This window comes from Camarhynchus parvulus, chromosome 1A, assembly GCF_901933205.1.
Source record: "Camarhynchus parvulus chromosome 1A, STF_HiC, whole genome shotgun sequence".
NCBI lineage: Eukaryota > Metazoa > Chordata > Aves > Passeriformes > Thraupidae > Camarhynchus > Camarhynchus parvulus.
In genome coordinates, this window is record NC_044586.1 from 69,568,318 (window position 1) to 69,587,411 (window position 19,094).

At 55.2% G+C, this 19,094-nt stretch overlaps 1 protein-coding gene across 1 annotated transcript in view; it reads right to left on the reverse strand.

Annotated features, from left to right (window-relative positions):
• TASOR2 (transcription activation suppressor family member 2) overlaps positions 1-19,094 on the reverse strand; it is a 25,668-nt gene continuing 6,574 nt past the window's right edge. The window contains exons 7-19 of the mRNA XM_030960852.1: positions 16,843-16,915; positions 15,582-15,656; positions 13,804-14,574; positions 13,208-13,444; positions 11,733-12,555; positions 9,668-10,232; positions 5,857-8,236; positions 4,480-5,027; positions 3,244-3,369; positions 2,360-2,513; positions 1,585-1,690; positions 402-577; positions 1-122 (exon numbers count right to left, since the gene is read on the reverse strand). Coding sequence (XP_030816712.1) covers positions 1-122; positions 402-577; positions 1,585-1,690; positions 2,360-2,513; positions 3,244-3,369; positions 4,480-5,027; positions 5,857-8,236; positions 9,668-10,232; positions 11,733-12,555; positions 13,208-13,444; positions 13,804-14,574; positions 15,582-15,656; positions 16,843-16,915 — 6,156 coding nt within the window. The remainder of the gene's footprint in view (positions 123-401; positions 578-1,584; positions 1,691-2,359; positions 2,514-3,243; positions 3,370-4,479; positions 5,028-5,856; positions 8,237-9,667; positions 10,233-11,732; positions 12,556-13,207; positions 13,445-13,803; positions 14,575-15,581; positions 15,657-16,842; positions 16,916-19,094) is intronic.

Here is a 19,094-nt window from a genome sequence, read left to right on the forward strand (position 1 = left end):
TTACCAGTAGCTTCTTCTGAAGGGAGCAGCCACTTTCTGCACCGTCCCGAGGAAGGTGGTGATGTCAGCCACAAGAATTCCTTTGCTTTCCAGCATCTCCCTGCAGCTGCTGCTGGGATTTTCTGCAAGGGCAGGAGCAGCAGCTCCGTTAATTCCAACAAAGGGAAATATCCCTAAACCCCACTGTGGCTGCTCTGCTGCTTCGCCAACAGCCTCAGCCACCCACAGGCTCCAAAAACCGCTGGAATTCATCAACCTCCAAAAACCCCAAATTCCTTTTCAGCACTCACACCCGACCCGCACCTGGAAGAAGCGATTCCCGCAGGAGAAGAGGGATTTTTTATCCTCCCCCATCCCTTCCCAGGGCCCTCTCAGAGCTGCAGGGTTCGGGCTCCCCTCACCTGTGAGGTACACGGCGAAGCGGGCGCGGACGTGCTGCGCCTGCAGCCCCAGCAGGCACTGGGCGCGCCGGGGCTCGGCCGCCGCGTCGCAGCCGTGGAAGGGCAGCAGCTCCAGCAGCTCTGCCCCCTGGCACCACCTCAGCAGCAGCTGCTTCTTCTGGGCACTGCCATCGTCCCTGCTGAGAGAGGGGCACGGGCACAGCTCAGGGAATGAGCAGGCACGCTGGGATCCGCCTTGCCAGGTGGTTTTTCCAGTCCCACGGGTGAGTTTTGGATCCAAAGTGGCAAATTCCCCCCTGCCCCAGGGCTGCCTGTGCTGGTTTTGCCCGGGGTTGGTTCGTTTTTGCCTCAGGGGCTGCTCTGGGGTTTGTGCTGGGAGCTGTGGGTGGGTCAGGGAGGTTCTGCTGTTGCTGGAGCAGGGCTTGGAAAGCCAAGGCTGCTCCTCACTCACCCCACAGGCCTGGGGCACAAGGCCAGGACAGGTGAGTGCCACTGTCCCAGGGGATGTTCCAGAGCCTGGAATCAGGCTCAGGATACAAAACTGGGAGGAGGAGAAGGAAGAGAGGATGCTGGGAGAGGTGGTGAAGATGGAGCTTTCCTGGGGATGGCCTGTGATGGGAAATGGGGATGAATCCCTTGGTTTTCCCAGCTTTCCCTGCTAAACTGGCTTTATCCCAACCCAGGAGTTTTCTCACTTCACCCATCCCTGGATGAACCCAGGCCAGAGCAGCTCCATCTTCAAGCATTCCTGGTGGGAACTGGAGCAGCAATTCCTTCTCTGCACCCCCAGCTCAGGCCCCCGTCCCTGCCCAAATCCCAGCTGGGACGGGGCAGGAAAAGGCCCAGAGGGGGCAGAGCCCAGGAAGGTGCCCTGAGCTCCAGGGCTGTGCCAGGAGCTGGGATGAGCTGGTGGGAAGGGAGAGAAGTTTGCTTTGGGAGTTTTGGGAATGTGCAGCTCCTCAAGGGAATTCTGTGCCTCTCCAGGAGCCTGCAGCACTCCCTGAGGGCATCTCGGCCAGGGAGGAGCCTATGGAGGCCCAGCAGGGAGCAAGGAGAGCTGCCAGAGCTCTGCCTCATCCAGGACCACATCCAGGAGAACACTGCAGGCCATCTGATGCTCTCCAGGTCCCAGGCCCTGCTGCTCCATCCCAGAAATCCCCAGTTTGCCAGGCAGAGCCGTTACCTGAGGTCTCCTCTGAGCTTCTTGCTCTCCCTGTGGTGCAGGAGCCACTTCCACCTCCCGCTCCTGTTCAGCTTCTCCAGCACCTTCACCACCTCCTTCAGCTGGCCTGAGGGGACACCAGAGCTCAGCGTGGCTGGAAGGGGACCTGGGGGTCTCTGGGCCCAGCCCTGCCCCAAGTGGGGCCACCTGGGGGTGCTCAGGGCTTTGTCCAGGGGAGCTTTGAGTCCCTGCAAGGATGGAGATCAAACTGCACAGGATGGGGAACTGGGATCACGTCCTGGGGTGAATTTTTCCCTGATATCCTAAAGGACACGTGCAGCTGTCCCTGTCACCTCACAGAGCATCTCCCAGAAGAGGTGGCTCTGTTTTCTCTGCCACTTCCCACTAAGGAGCTGAAGGCAGCAGCAAGTTCTCCTCCTTTTCCCACTGGATACCGGGAAGGAATTCCTGGCTGGGCTGGAATTCCCAGAGCAGCTGGGGCTGCCCCTGGAGCCCTGCAATGGCCAAGGCCAGGCTGGAGCAGCCTGGGACAGTGGGAGGTGTCCCTGTCCATGGAATTGGATAATCCTTAAGGTCTCTTCCAACCTAAAGCATTCCATGAGTCTCCAGGCCAAACAAACATCCCGGGACAGCCCTGCCCTGTCCTGGGATGTTCTGGGACCCCTGAGCTGGGCACTCCATCCCAGAGAGAGGGCTGGAGTCACAGCGAGGGCCAGAACTCCCTCCTGGACACAGAACCAAGGGGAAGGGTTGGGGATGTGTCAGGGACACTCACCCAGGGTCACCCCTTCCAGCAGCTCCTCGTCGGACACCACGAACCCCCCGGCCTGGAAGAGCTCCTGGAATGTGTCCCCTGTCACCTCCTCGGGCTCGTCCACACCGGCAAACACCACGCTGGGACAGCGCTCCAGCTCCAGCAGGCACGGCACCTGCTCCAGGAACAGGGATTTGGGAACAGCCCCAGCCCAGGGAGCCCAGCCCAGCCCAGCCCAGCCCAGCCCAGCCCAGGGAGCTGAGCCCAGCCCAGCCCAGCCCAGCCCAGCCCAGGGAGCCCAGCCCAGCCCAGCCCAGCCCAGCTCAGGGAGCCCAGCCCAGCCCAGCCCAGGGAGCCCCCGCAGCAGCCCAGCCCAGGGAGCCCAGCCCAGCCCAGCCCAGCCCAGCTCAGGGAGCCCAGCCCAGCCCAGCCCAGGGAGCCCAGCCCAGCCCAGCCCAGCCCAGCCCAGGGAGCCCAGCCCAGCCCAGGGAGCTGAGCCCAGCCCAGCCCAGCCCAGCCCAGCCCAGCCCAGGGAGCCCAGCCCAGCCCAGCCCAGCCCAGCCCAGCCCAGCCCAGGAGCCCAGCCCAGCCCAGCCCAGCCCAGCCCAGCCCAGCCCAGCCCAGCCCAGGGAGCTGGCCCGAGCCCAGCCCAGCCCAGCCCAGCCCAGCCCAACATTCCTGTCCCCACATCCCAACCCAGCCCAGCCCAGCCCAACATTCCTGTCTCCACATCCCAAGCCAGCGCTGGAGGCAGAGATTAACCATTCCCTGAACTGGTGAGTCAGGGTGAGGCTGGACCAGCAAAGCCCAACCTCAGTGCTTTGAGCTGGGCTGCTCCAGTATTTTTAATGGATGCTGGGATGAAATCCCAGTGCTGAGAGAGGGAGCAGGGCAGTCAGGCTCACAGTGTGGATGTGGGAGGCGATGTCCTCGTTCCTGACGATGACCAGCAGCCGCTCGCTGTCCCGGTGCTGGGCTCTGCAGAAGCTCAGGGGCTCCATCCTCACGAACCCCTCTGCCTTCAGCAGGGCCTGCAACACACACAGGGCAGCCTTGGGTGGGGAGTGTTCTCCTGGGAACACGGGGACAGGAAGGGGAATGAGCTGCCCAGGGGAATGGGGAGCCCCCAGCCCTGCAGGGATGTAAAAGGGACATGGATGTGGCACTTGGGGACACGGGGGCCTTGGCAGTGCTGGGGGATGGTTGGACTTCAAATTAACCAGAGCAGATTTAGATGGGATCTTGGCAATGAGGAATTCCTGGCTGGGCTGGGATTGCCAGAGCAGCTGGGGCTGCCCTGCATCCCTGGCAGTGCCCAAGGCCAGGCTGGACACTGGGACAGTGGGAGGTGTCCCCGCCATGGGGTTGGAACTGGATGATCCTTAAGGTCCTTTCCCACCCAAACCATTCCACAACTCTCTGATGACTCAATCCCAAGGCTCCTGTGCCTGTGATTCCCACTCCTGGCACTGGGAGCCAAGGCGGCTCCTGGCCCCCAAACCGTCCCTGTCAGGCTGCCCGAGCCTCCCTGCTCCGGCCACCCTCAGCTCTCCCCCTGGAGCTGCCCATCCCCATCCATCCTGATCTATCCTGATCCATCCCCATCCATTCCATCCTGATCCATCCCCATCCATCCCATCCTGATCCATTCCATCCATCCCGATCCATCCTGATCCATCCCCATCCATCCCATCCATCCTGATCCATCCCCATCCATCCCATCCATCCTGATCCATCCCATCCATCCTGATCCATCCCCATCCATCCTGATCCATCCCCATCCATTCCATCCTGATCCATTCCATCCATCCTGATCCATCCTGATCCATCCCATCCATCCTGATCCATCCCCATCCATTCCATCCATCCTGATCCATCCCCATCCATCCCATCCATCCTGATCCATCCCCATCCATTCCATCCATCCCCATCCCCATCCATTCCATCCATCCAGATCCATCCCGATCCATCCTGATCCATTCCATTCGTCCCCATCCATCCCAATCCATCCCCATCCATCCCCATCCATCCCCATCCATCCCCATCCACCCCAATCCACCCCCACCCATCCCAGTGCACCCCAATTCACCCACATCCATTCCCCCCACCCCAACCCACCCCAACCCACGAGCAGCTCCCACCTTGGCCCTGTCGAAGAAGGGCTCCTTCCCGGTCTCCAGCAGGTAGAACATTCCCGGCTGCCGGCTGGCGGCCACGCGGCGCAGGCGGCACCGCAGGGCCCCGCACAGCTCCGCCACCATTCCCGGGAACGCCGCAGTCCTGCGGGGCCGGGCCAGCCCCGGCCTGGCGCCCCGGCCTCCCCTGCCCGGGGCAGCACTCCCGGCCCGGGCCCCGGCCAGCAGCACCCTCTGGAACTCGGAGAACTCGTGCAGGATGCCGGCCACTTCCCGTCCGCCCGTCCCCGTCCGCGTGGCTCCGGCTCCGGGCCGTGCTGGTGCCGCAGCCGGCCCAGGCGCAGCGCGGCCCCGCGCTCCCGGCTCCGGGCCCGGCCCCTCCTGGCGGCCCGAGGGTCCCTGCGCGAGCGGAGCCACCCGTCCGAGGGCGGAATTGTCACCTGCAGGGGGCTCCTGCTGCGTGGGGACAGCGGGACGTGGGGAGAGAAGTCCGTCGGGAAGAGGCTTTTGGAGGTAGAAAAGGGCGGTTTGCCATTCCTTAGGATTTCTTTTAGCTTATAATGGAAGCGGAGACACTCCATGTCCAAAGTGTTCTGGGTGATTTCCTCCAGGCCCCTCCAGGTCCCCAGCAGGGATCGGGCCAGGTGGGACTCCCGGGCACGGCGGCTGCGCCTCCGGGGCGGCTGGAAATGTTCCACCCTCTCCTGGCACTGCCTGGTGACCACGAGGCTCCCGGAATCCCTGGGCATGTCCCAGTCCCAGGCCTCCCCGGGCTCCTCCATGCGCTCGGAGCTCCTGGAGGAGCTGTCCCAGGTAGTCCTTGCTCCTGCAGCATCCATGGATCTCATGATGCAGGAACTCCTGCTTGGAAGAGGGGAGCGAGAATTCTCCTCCAAATATTCCTGGTCTGAGTCAGCGAAGGAATTCTCCAATGGATCTTCAAAGGCCAAGCCCTCGTGTGTGTCTTGGCTCGGGAGCTGCTCTTCCCTTGGGAGCACATCCAAAATATCCTCGGCATCACTGAACTGCAGGTGTTCTCCAGAGAGATCCCTGGGCTCGTCCCACGGGATGGGAGAAGCGGGAATTTCTCCCTGTCCCACCTCAGTGACAGCACAGTCGGGATCAGGGAACACCTGGGATCCCTCGGGGTGGTGCTCACACACATCCCAGGGCTGGCACAGGGGACACTCCCGGCCTGGGAAAGGGGCAGGACTGGGAATGCTGCCTCCTTCCAGCTCCTCTGGCAGGAAGGGCTCCTCCCCGGGCTCCCTCTGGCATCCCCTGCCTGGCTCCTGGGGCTACCAGGGCTTCTGGGGCTACCACAGTTCCTGGGGCTACCACAGCTCCTGGGGCTACCAGGGCTACCACAGCTCCTGGGGCTACCACAGCTCCTGGGGCTACCACAGCTCCTGGGGCTACCAGGGCTCCTGGCACTGCTCCCAGGGCTACCACAGCTCCTGGGGCTACCATGGCTTCTGGGGCTGCCAGGGCTCATGAGTCTGCCACAGCTTCTGGGGCTACCAGGGCTCCTGGGGCTACCAGAGCTACCATGGCTTCTGGGGCTACCATGGGTTCTGGGGCTACCAAGGCTCCTGGGGCTGCCATGGCTCATGGGTCTACCATGGTTTCTGGGGCTACCACCGCTCATGGGGCTACCAGGGCTCCTGGGGCTACCATGGCTCATAGGGCTGCCACAGCTCCTGGGGCTCCCATGGTTCCCAAAGCTGCCACAGCTCCTGGGGCTGCTCCTGGGGCTGCTCCCAGGGCTCCCACACCTCCCAGGGCTGCCACAGATCCTGGGGCTACCATAGCTCCCGAGGCTACCACAGCTCCCGGGGCTGCTCCTGGGGCTGCCATGGTTCCTGGGGCTGCCATGGTTCCTGGGGCTGCTCCTGGGGCTGCCATGGTTCCTGGGGCTGCTCCTGGGGCTGCCCTGGCTCCCAGCCCAGCGGGCGCTGTCTGGAGTGGGAGGGAGCATCCCAGTTAGCGCCTCAGGGAGGGGCGAGCCCGGCTCTGCCGGCTCCGGATCGTCCCATGGATCATACGGAGAAGGAGGAGCAGATCCCAGCTCTGCTGACGCTTCCACGGGAGAGCAGGGAGCTGGGGACTCCGCCAGCTCCTGGGAACAGCTGGGATGGAAGGAACCATCCAGGCTCCAGGCAGCCACGCTCACGTGTGCGGCTCCTCCTTCCCGGCACGGCTTCCAGAGGCGGCACAGCACCGACTCCCGCCGGCCCGGCACGGCGGGAACGCCGCGGTCAGAGTGTCCGGCGGCAGGAGAAGCAGGAGCTGAGTCCCCGTGGATGTTTGGGAAGCTCTGCTGCTGCCTGCGGAGCTCCTGTATGGCTGAGATGCCCTCCCTGATGGAGGAGGAGGGCTCTGGTTCCAGGTGATGGTGGAGAGGGATCTCTGCCATCTCCATGTTCGTGGTGTCGTTCCCAGGGGAATTCTCCGTCCCAGGGAACACATCCCCGCTCTCCTCAGCTCTGCACTCATCTCCTATGTCTGTGTACTCAAAGGGGGAGTCCCGGCCGTCTCCTGCTCCCATGGGATCATCCAGCTCCTCCGTGCCATTGGCAGAGGGGCTCCCCAGCTGTTCCTCCACCAAAACCCCGTTCCCACCTTGGTTTGACTCCTCAGCATCCCGGGAACTGGGGTGGGGATCGGCGTCGCCCCCACCCCGCTGGGAGCAGCAGCTGCTCAGTCCCAGGTCGCTCTGGGACGGCGACTGGAGGCTCTGCACGGGCTGATCCTCCGGAGCAGCCCACGGACCCAGGGAGCCATGGGGAGAGGCCGGGCACACAGAGCTGGTGTCGGGGGACAGGGTCAGGCTCACCGCCGGCCTGCGGGCGGATCCCGCGCCCCCAGCACGCTCCCAGCGCTCTCCGGAGGGCTCGGAGGCAGGCGTGGCCCCGGCAGGCCCCGCGCTGTCTGTGACGCTGTCAGGCCGTGCCCCACGGACAGGGCCGGCCACTGTGTGTGACCCCACTGCGCTGTGGTCACTGTGCGGTGAGCCCACCTCGGCCACTCCAACCCCGTTTGTCTCCGACTCCGGCGTGCCCGGAGCGTCCCAGGGATCCGGGAGCTCCTCCTGGTTCGGTGACACCTCCTCAGGAAAGCCTCCAGGGACAGTCCCAGCCCCTTCTGAGGGCGCTGGCGAGGATCTGTCGGGGCAGGGGGGTGCCAGGGAGGTGGGGCTGGGCACGGGCTCCTGTTCAGGAACACCAAACTCCTCAGGAGATGCCGAATTCCCCGGATTCTGCTCGCATTCCATCTCAGCATCGCTGCTCTCGGACAGCACCAAACCCACGGGGCCCGTGAAGGAGCCTTCATCCTCCAACTCCTCGCACTCCTTCTTCTCCTCCTCCTCCTCTCTCTCCTTTTCTGAGTGCTCTGAGGGCTCCTGGCATTCCTCCCCTTCCTCAGGGGCTCCCCCAGGCTCTGCACTTCCAGGAGCTGCTTCCAAGGAATCACAGGCAGGCTGTGGATCAGCGCCACCCTCACCTTCCAGGGAATGCCCAGAGCCTCCCGCTCCCTCCTCATCCTCGGGAGGGCCGGGGCCACTCCCTGAGCCTGCTTCCTGCTGCTGCTCCCCGTTTTCCTGAGCTGCACACGGGGGGTCTGTCCATGGAGCTGTGCTGGAGTTCGGGGTTTGGCTCCCGGCGTTTTCTGGCGCATCCGGGGATTTGCTGGGACAGCCGAGCTCCTCGGGAGGGCTGGGGGTGATCCTGGCATCCAGCAGCTCCTGCTTGGCTGGCTCCTCCTGGAACACAAGCCACAGGTCAACAAGAAGAAAACATTCCTCATAGGAAAACGCAGGAAAAAAACCCCACTGGAATATTTCTTCCTTCGTGCAAAACAGTTCCAGCCCTATGGAAGCTGCCCCTCTGCTCAAGTTTTAAAGGAATTATTTTAATTTGAGAATTCAGGCTGGGAAATACCTCAGCAGATCCCCACATTTTATGTTTACCCCAAGAACCTCCACTCCTGACCATGTGCAGACTGGAGAAAGTGTAAAAATGAATTTCGAGCTTTATCCAGAATGGAATTTTCATGGATTTCACCGGAGGGATGAGGGAAGTGAAGCAAAGCACTGCACTGGCACCTGCGTGGGGGAAAATCTCCTGAGCCAACAAATCCCAGCTTTCCAAATCCACGTGGGAATGGCTGTGCTGGATTTGGAATTCTGCTCTGGGATGCTGGGGGCTGCCCTGATCCCTCAGCTGAGCGCACACAAACTCGGAATTTAAATCGGGAACAGGCGCTGAGCTCGACACTTGAATTACTTGGATTTGGGATTCCTCCCCCTTGGAGAGCATCCCTGCTTCCCTGGGTACCCCACAAGCACATCTCCATTCTTCTGGAAAATCCTGATCCCCTAAGAGAAAAATCCTGATCCTCTAGAGGAAAATCCTGCTCTTTTAAAGAGGAAATTCTGCTCCTTTTAAGAGGAAACTTCTGCTCCTTTAAGGGGAAAATCCTGCTCTACTAAGAGGAAAGTTCTGCTCCTTTAAAAGGAACATCCTGTTCCTTTAAGAGGAAAATCCTGCTCTTTTAAAGAGGAAATTCTGCTCCTTTAAGGAGAAAATTCTGCTCCTTTTAAGAGGAAACTTCTGCTCCTCTAGAAGGAAATTCCTGCTCTTTTAAGAGATGAAAATCCTCCTCCCCTAAGAGGAAAATTCTCCTTCATAAGAGGAAACTCCTGCTCCTTTAAGAGGAACATCTGTTCTTTTAAGAGGAAAATCCTGCTCTTTTAAAGAGGAAATTCTGCTCTTTTAGGAGGAAAACCCTGCTCTTCTAAAGAGGAAATTCTGCTCCTTTAAGGGGAAAACCTGCTCTTTTAAAGAGGAAATTCTGCTCCTTTAGGAGGAAAATCCTACTCTTTTAAGAGGAAAATCCTGCTCTTCCAAGGGGAAAATCCTGCTCTTTTGCTAAAAAGGAAAATCCTACTCTTCTAAGAGGAAAATCCTGCTCTTCCAAGGGGAAAATCCTGCTCTTCTAAAAGGAACATCCAGTTCTTTTAGGAGGAGAATCCTGCTCTCTTAGGAGGAAAATCCTGCTCTTCTAAGAGGAAACTCCTGCTCTTCCAAAGGGGAAAATCCTGTTCTTCTAAAAGGAACATCCAGTTCTTTTAAGAGGAAACTCCTGCTCTTTAAAAGAAAACATCCCTGGAGCCGCCCAAGGGCGCACTCACCGCAGTGACACTGGAGACATCGGTGACACTGGAGACACCGCGCGCTCTCTCCTCGGCAACGCCCTCGGGCTCCCCGCCCGCCCCATCCAGCTTTTCCCTGGAACCATCCGGCAGGGGAAGGCTCTCGGGACAGCTGGTGGAGGAAGGCTCCTCCTCCTCCTCCCCCTCCCCGCAGGGCAGCTCCCCCGAGGAGGAGGACACCGTGCTGTCCACAGCTCCGGCAGCCCCGTCCGCGTCCGTCTGCGAGTCCGCGGCGCTCCTCTGGGGCTGGGGGCCGCCCTGGGCAGGGGCGCTGGCATCCAGGGAGCTGCTGGGAGTCTGGTCAGGATCCGAGCCCGAGTCCGCAGGACACGTCTCGAAGCCAAAGCAGTCCTGGCTGTCGTCACTGAGCTCCAGGAAGCCACCGGAGCTGTTGATGGAGACGAATTTGCTGGGATTGCTGTGCTCCACCACCTTCCTGGAGCTGCTCAGGAGCTTGCTGGGCTTCCTGTAGAACAGAGCCACCCACATGTGCAGGATCAGCTTCATCCCCTCCACGTCGTCGGGAAGATCGGGATCCCAGGGCCTGGCAAGGGAAGCAAAGAGAGTTTGAACCATCCCCATCCTTCCCTGTTCTGCTCCAGGGAATTCATCCCTGAGAATTCATCCCTGAAATTCATCCCTGGAGTTCATCCCTGAGAATTCATCCCTGGGAATTCATCCCTGGGAATTCATCCCTGAGATTCATCCCTAAAATTCATCCCTGAAATGCATCCCTGGAGTTCATCCCTGAGAATTCATCCCTGAGAATTCATCCCTGAAATTCATTCCTGGAGTTCATTCCAGGAGTTCATCCCTGGAGTTCAACCCTGAGAATTCATCTCTAAAATTCATCCCTGAAATTTCATCCCTGAAATACATCCCTGAGAATTCATCCCTGAAATACATCCCTGAGAATTCATCCCTGAGAATACATCCCTGAAATTCATCCCTAAAATTCATCCCTGGAGTTCATCCCTGAAATTCATCCCTGAAATTCATCCCTGGAGTTCATCCCTGAGAATTCATCCCTGAGAATTCATCCCTGAGAATTCATCCCTGAAATTCATCCCTGAAATTCATCCCTGGAGTTCATTCCAGGAGTTCATCCCTGGAGTTCATCCCTGAAATTCATCTCTCAGATTCACCCCTGGAGTTCATCCCTGGCTCCCTGCAGGGCTCAGCCCCAAGGCACGCACTGCTTGATGCAGATTCCAGCTTTTTGTAGGAAGAAATAAGAATAGAGGAAATCTGAGCTCCAAAGGAGGGATGGAGGACTTGGGCTGTGGCTTTAGGGACCGATTCCGGCTGCAGAGCCACGGGAATTGCAGAATCCTGGAATGGGTTGGGTGGGAAGGGATCTCAAAGGTCACCCAGTGCCACCCCTGCCATGGCAGGGACACCTCCCACTATCCCAGGCTGCTCCAGCCCCAGTGTCCAGCCTGGCCCTGGGCACTTCCAGGGATGCAGGGGCAGCCCCAGCTGCTCTGGCAATCCCAGCCCAGCCAAGAATTCCTCATTGCCAAGATGCCATCCATGCCTGCCCTCTGGCACTGGGAGCCATTCCCTGGGTGCTGTCCCTGCAGGCCTTGGCCCCAGTCCCTCTGCAGCTCTCCTGGAGCCCCTGCAGGCCCTGCAATGTGCTGGAAGCTCTCCCTGGAGCCTTCCCTGCTCCAGGTGAGCAGCCCCAGCTCTCCCAGCCTGGCTCCAGCCCTGGAGCAGCTCCATGGATCCCTCTGGGCTCTCTCCAGCAGCTCCAGGTGCTGCTGTTGGTCCCAGGGCTGGGGCAGCTCTGCACGTGGGGTCTCTTCTGGGAGGGCCAGAATTCCCCGATTCCCCCTTTTCCTGCTGCCCACACCCTGGATCACCCCAGGATGGGGAGGAATTTTGGCTCCAGCACACGAGGCTGGGTCACATCCCCTTTTCCCCTCACCAGCACCCCAAACCCTCTTTTCCAAGACAACCACAGCGAGTCAGGGAACAAACCCCACAGCTATGGCACACGAAGGGCTAAAAGCACAGAAACCCCATTCCCAAACGGACTTACCCATGCAGGGCCCGGATGACGGTTTTCTCCAGGGAATCGTTGGTGTACCTGCTGTCCAGGTGGAAGAGATATTCCTCTTCCCAGCGGCACGTGACCTTCATGGAGCTCCCACAGAGATTCACCGTGTGGCTCTTGGAGAATTCCTCCTTTTTCCTGGGAGAGCTCCGGCTGCGGGCGGGCTCGGCGGCGCTGCTCTGCTGGTGCCGGAACGGCAGCACCTTCCCCACCAAGGGAGCTGCTGGGGCGCTCCTGGGATTATTCCCTTTGGGATCTGGGGTTGCTTTGGGATCCTCGGGCATGGGGGAGGCGTAGGAGTGCTCGGCTGAGATGATGGAGTGTGAGTTCACCTCGCAGGCTGGGCGGGGAGGGAACGCCTGGAACCCGGCGCTGCTCCTGCTGACAATCCCAGAGGTTTTCTCCCTGGGAGGAGAGGCCAGCTGGCTGGGATCTGTTTGCTCAGGAAGCGCCTGGCTCTGGGACACCTTGCTGTAGGCGGAGGTGGATTTTTTGCCCTGCTTGTCTGCCCTGTGGTATTTGTGGTCGGAGGCCACGCGCAGGGATTTGGGCTCGGACGGGCTCTGCTGCTCGCAGGAATCCCCGGATTCCACGGGGACCACCCCAGAATCTTTGGGAATAAAGGCAGGAATGCAGGAGCCCAGCGCCAGGTCAGCCAGCAGGTTCAGGGCGTGGGAGTCGCTGTTGTCCCCTGGCAGGGCAAAGGCAAAGCTGGGAATTGCCATGGGATGAACATTCCTGGGGATTTCTGCTCCGGGGGGTTGGGATGAGGCCTCGCTCGGGAGCTCTGAGGGCTGCTCCTTCCGCTCTGGGGGGAAAAATCCATTGAGAAAGGGAAAAATCCATTGAGAAAGGGAAAAAAAAAATCCATTTTTGGATTGGGGGTTTTGTACAGACAAACTGGCTTTTTTGGGATTTTTGGGGGGTTTTTTTGGGGTTTAGCAGGAGCCATCCCATGGGAGAGATGCTGGATGCACTCTGGGAGCTCCAAAGGCAATGAGGGAATGTTGGATCATGGAATGCTGGAAGGGAATTTAGGGATCATCCCATTCCAACCCCATAGCTCATCCCATTATTGAGACACAAAATTGGGGGTTCTTACAGCCAAACTGGCTTTTTTTGGGATTTTTGGGATTTTTTGGGGGTTTAGCAGGAGCCATCCCATGGGAGAGATGCTGGATGCACTCTGGGAGCTCCAAAGGCAATGAGGGAATGTTGGATCATGGAATGCTGGAAGGGAATTTAGGGATCATCCCATTTCAACCCCATGGCTCATCCCATTATCCCAGTGGCCTTGGGCACTTCCAGGGATCCAGGAAGATTCTCTGGGAATTCCATCCCAGAATTTCTCTCCAGTATTTGACATTTCCCCCGTTTCAATCCAAACCCATTTGTTTCATCCCTGCCATTGGATGGCCCAGCTTTTAAAGGAATTTTTTCCCAAGGGGATTTTTTCTCACCGCTCTCCTCCTGCTGCTTCTCCGGAGGTTTTGCCGCTCTGTTTTCCACGTTTTTCTGCGTTTTGCTTTTCCCTGGCTTTGTGCCACCCTCAGTGACAGGAACCTTCTTTGTGTCCAGGTTTTCCAGGGTTTTTGGCCTCTTTGCCTCCACAGCAGGACTGCTGGGAGCTGAGCTTTCCTTCTCAGCACTTTCACACTGGGGTTTGTGGACAATTTCTGCAGCCAGGACCTCTGCACCTGGGACAGGGAAAAGGAGGGGCTGGTTTTAATTTGGGAATGCTTTGGGTTAAAAATTCATTGGGAAAAGGGAGGGATGGGGGGGAAGGGGTTTTGGTGATTTTACTTCTCATTATCCTGATTTAATTTGGAATATAATTAATTTATTCCCAATTCAGTCAGGATAATGAGAAGTAAGATGTGACGTGGAAGCAAAGGAAGGACCCAATTTCATGCCGCTTCCCTGGGATAATTCCTGAGATTTATCTGGATGCTCCAGGCACTTGCAAAGTTCCTGGATGGTTCCCAGTGAACCCTGAGCATCCCAGCTGCATGGAAGGAGGAAACCAATCTGATTTTTCCATTTTTCCAGCGCTCACCTCTTTTCCTTCCATGTGGCAACTGCAAATTGGCCAATTTCAGCATGGGCTCGTTGGAATTTCCCGTGGACGCCGATTTTTTGGGACAAGAGGAAGCGCCGTTGGTTTTCTTCTTGGCCGCCTCCCTGCTCCTGCTGCTGCTCTCCCCAGGAGGTGTCTGTGCCTTGGGGGGTGGAGTGTTCTTCCTGAGGATCCTGCTGGATTTCCTCCTGAGCTCCCGGCCCCAGGGCTTGGTGGGAGAGGTGACACTTTTAAGGAATCTCTCTGGGGCGGGACTGGGAAGTTCTCTCTTATCCCGCATGGCTCCCGCTGCTCTGGTGCAAGGAGCAGCACCTGGGGGCACCGAGGAGGAGGAGGAGGAGGAGGAATTGCCAGGATCAGCTGCCACATTCCTGCCAGCCCCACGGAGACACTGCAAGGCAGCTGAGATTCCCAGGGTGAAGCCGCTGGGGTCGGAGAGGTAACGGCGCAGCTGGGCCAGGGATTGCTCCGAGAGCTTCTGGGAAGGGACAGCATCCCCATCCTGGCATGGAGAGGGGACAGGGACACTGGGAACGTCACTGCCCGGGCCAGGGCTGCCCGGAGAGCTTCCCTGGAGCTCTGCATATTCCTGGAGGTGCTCCTGGATGCGGGGGCTGCCCGCGGCACCGCAGGAGGAAGCGGCCGCTTTGCGCAGGGCGTAGCGCAGCCCCGGCAGCACGGAGGCGATCCTCAGGGAGATGGAGCTCCTGGAACTGCCCTCCTTCCTGCCCCTGGAGTCCTGCTTCTCCACTGGGAAAGGGAAAACCAAATGGATTTTAGTCCAGGGAGAAAGGGAGGGAATTCACTGAATCATTGCCCTGGTGCAGGGAAACACTGGAGGGAAGGGGGAGAAGGGGAAAGGGGAAAGGGGAAAGGGGAAAGGGGAAAGGGGAAAAGGGGAAAAGGGGAAAAGGGGAAAAGGGGAAAAGGGGAAAAGGGGAAAAGGGAAAAGGAAAAGGAAAGGGAAAGGGAAAGGGAAAGGAAAAGGAAAGGGAAAGGAAAGGGAAAAGGAAAGGAAAGGAAAAGGAAAGGAAAGGGAAAGGAAAGGAAAGGAAAGGAAAGGAAAGGAAAGGAAAGGAAAGGAAAGGAAAGGAAAGGAAAGGAAAGGAAAGGAAAGGAAAAGGGGAAAGGGAAAGGAAAGGAAAGGAAAGAGGAAAGGAAAGGAAAGGAAAGGAAAAGGAAAGGAAAGGAAAAGGAAAGGAAAGCAAAGGAAAGGAAAGGAAAGGAAAGGAAAGGAAAAAGCTAGCGGAAAGGAAAGGCAAAGGCGGAAAGGAGAGGGAAAGAGACAGGGCAAATGAGAGGGGATAAGCAAACACCCCAAACATCAAAGGAAAAAGCTCCAAAAACCCCAAACCAGCAAAAGCTCAGCCCTCGCAAAAAGCCCAAACTGCTTTGGATGGATCCCACCAAACACCCCAAACCTGCTCCAGACAGATCCCACCAAACACCCCAAACCTGCTCCAGGCGGATCCCACCAAACACCCCAAACCTGCTCCAGGTGGATCCCACCAAACACCCCAAACCTGCTCCTCATGGATCCCACCAAACACCCCAAACCTGCTCCAGGTGGATCCCACCAAACACCCCAAACCTGCTCCAGGTGGATCCCACCAAACACCCCAAACCTGCTCTGGAGGTGGATCCCACCAAGAACCCCAAACCTTGGAGCAGAAAATCCACCTTTTGAAGAGCAGTGGGCCCTTTAGGCCAGGCCTGCAGCCCAAAGCTGAGCCTGGGCAGCACAGGGAGGCTCCTACCTCGGGGGCTCAGGGCCCGGGGGGAGCTGAACAGGAACAGGGCCAGCAGGCTGACGGGCTCCTTGGGCTCCAGGCCTGCAGAAACAGAGCTGGGGTCACAAACCAGGCTTAGCCTGAGAAACCAGGATCAGTTTGAGAAAATATTCGGTTTAGTTTCAAACAGCAGGTTTCGTTTGAGAAACCAGGTTTGGTTTCAGAAACCTGTTTTTTTTGAGAAATCAGGTTTAGTTTGAGAAACCAGATTCAGTTTGAGAAACCAGATTTGGATTAAGAAACCAGATTTGGGTTAAGAAACCAGGGTCAGTTTGAGAAATCAAGTTTTGGTAAAAGAAACAGGTTTAGTTTGAGAAACCAGGTTTAGATTGAGAAACCAGGTTTGGGATAAGAAACCAGGTTTAGTTTCTGCTTTCTGATAAGAAATCAGGTTTAGGTTAAGAAACCAGGTTTGTGTTAAGAAATCAAGTTTAGCTTGAGAAACCACGTTTAGTTTGAGAAGCCAGATTCAGTTTGAGAAACCAGGTTCAGTTAACGAAACCAGGTTTGGGTTAAGAAACCAGATTTGGGTTAAGAAACCAGGGTCAGTTTGAGAAATCAAGTTTTGATTAAAGAAACAGGTTTAGTTTGAGAAACCAGGTTTTGATTAAGGAACCATGTTTAGTTTGAAACATCTAGGTTTAGGTTAAGAAACTAGGTTTGGTTTGGGAAACCAGGGTTAGTTTGAGAAACCAGGTTTGGGACAAGAAACCAGGTTTAGTTTCTGGTTTCTTAACCTAAACCTGATAGGAAATCAGGTTTAGGTTAGGAAACCACGTTTGTGGTAAGAAATCATATTTAGCGTGAGAAACCAGGTTTAGTTTGAGAAGCCAGGTTTAGTTTAAGAAACCAGGCTCAGTTTAAGAAGCCAGGCTCAGTTTAAGAAGCCAGGCTCAGTGTGAGAAGCCAGGCTCAGTTTAACAGGACCAGGCTCATGTTTACAGGCTCTAGCCAGGCTCAGTTTAAGAAGCCAGGCTCAGTGTAAGAAGCCAGGCTCAGTGTGAGAAGCCAGGCTCAGTGTGAGAAGCCAGGCTCAGTTTGAGAAGCCAGGCTCAGTTTGAGAAGCCAGGCTCAGTTTAAGAAGCCAGGCTCAGTGTGAGAAGCCAGGCTCAGTGTAAGAAGCCAGGCTCAGTGTGAGAAGCCAGGCTCAGTGTGAGAAGCCAGGCTCAGTTTAAGAAGCCAGGCTCAGCTTAGGCTCAGTTTAAGCCCAGCCCCAGCCCGGCCTCACCATCGTCCCGTGCCAAGGCCGAGGACGTGAGCAGGATGAGAACTCCTTGGTCCTGTAAATATTTGATGATTGCCTGCAACAAACAGAGAGAGAAAAAAAATCAAATGTGGCTCCTTCCCTGCCTCCTGTGCCAGCTGGGATCAAAACCTGCCTTGCTCAGGCCTAAAATTCCTTAAAATAAAGAAATATCCTTCTCAAGCTGGCTGGAATGAGTGAGGATTAATAATTAAGGAACTGCAGCCCAAAGGGGAAGGTTTTTCCCAGCACCCTGGGAAAACACAAAATTCCAGCACTTGGGAAAACACAACATATAAATATCTATAAAACCATTATATATATATAAAAAAAATTTATATATATATATATAAATGGTTACAATGTTTCTATTTTCTAAGGTTTTAAAAGATTCAATTATTTCATTAAGAAGTGCTACTGAAACCATTTTCATTTTTAACTTAATAATGAATTTCCTGAAGCCCGCGCTGCAGATTTTTCTGTTTAATTCTAAAAGAATCTCTTAAACTTATGGAGAGGGAGGTAAAGAAGAACAATGTGGTTTTGTCTTAAAATCTTTCTTTTGTTTTTTAGATATTGTATTTTAAAACTCTAAACTCTGCAGTTTTTTACTTTGTGATATCATACACTTTTAAGCAGCTACACACTTGTAATTTTAATGTTATTAATGTAATTTTAATGTAATTTTAATGTTATTAATTAATTATGGAAGGTTTTGGGGTTTTTTTTATGGCTGTAGGTTAAATGTAGCGTTCTGTTGGGAGTTAGAGTTTGTAAAGGAAGTTGAAAATTTTTAGTATTTAGAACTCCAATAGAATAAAATGGAATAAAATGGAATAAAATGGGAAAAAATGGAAAAAAAATGGAATAAAATGGAATAAAATGGGAAAAAATGGAATAAAAGGGAATAAAATGGAAAAGAATGGAATAAAATGGAATAAAATGGAAAAGAATGGAATAAAATGGAATAAAATGGAATAAAATGGAATAAAATGCAATAGAATGGAATAAAAGGGAATAAAATGGAATAAAATGGAATAAAATGGAATAAAATGGAATAGAATGGAATAAAAGGGAAAAAATGGAATAAATGGAATAAAATGGAATAAAAGGGAAAAAATGGAATAAAATGGGAAAAAATGGAATAAAATGGAATAAAATGGAATAAAAGGGAATAAATGGAATAAAATGGAATAAAAGGGAAAAAAATGGAATAAAATGGAATAAAATGGAAAAAAATGGAAAAAAATGGAATAAAATGGAAAAAAATGGAATAAAATGGGAAAAAATGGAATAAAATGGAATAAAAGGGAATAAAATGGAATAAAATGGAATGGAATGGAATAAAAGGGAATAAAATGGAAAAAATGGAATAAAATGGAATAAAAGGGAATAAATGGAATAAAATGGAATAAAAGGGAAAAAATGGAATAAAATGGAATAAAATGGAATAAAATGGAATAAAAAGGGAAAAAAATGGAATAGAATGGAAAAAAAATGGAATAGAATGGAATAAAATGGGAGTGAGGCTTTGGCTGCCCTGGGTGCTGAGTGATGCCCGGGCTTCAGTCCCTCCTCACCTCCCTAAAACCATCCTGGCCCTGAGCATTGCCAGAGATTCCTTTGGAATTCCTGCCTCTCACCCTTCTCCTCTCTGCCTTGAGCACCCAGAGGAGGAGCTGCTCTGCTGAATCCTGAATGTCTCCCTGGGATTGCCCACAATTCCCAAAATTGTTGTGTTTTCCTGGAGAAACGGGCACCAATCCCTTGGGATCAGGGAATTTTCTTTTCTTGGGAGCTGGAAGTGCATTTCCCCCAGTGAGGGACCAAGGGACAAAGCTCAGGAGCTGCAGGAATTTTCTCTCCAGGACTGGAAACCCAAAGCTTCCAGTGGGATTTGGGAGCCTTAACCCCCTCAGACACCTCCTGCCTCCAGCCAAACACGCTGCAATTCCCAAATTCATCCCTCTCCTGCTCACTCCTCCTTGTTTTCATGGCTCTGCCATCCTGACATCGGTGGTTGGGATTTCTCTGAGTGGAAATGAAGATTCCAACCCAGATCCCAGCTCTGGGTTTGCGGGAAGAGCAAAGCCCAGCCCCAATCCCAGCTGTGGGTTTATCCTGGGGGACATCAGGCTCAAGCCAAAATATAAAAATATATATCCCAAAATATAAAAATATATATCCCAAGGAAAAACCTTGAGAAAGAATTCCTAGCTCATGGTGTTAATCTTCAG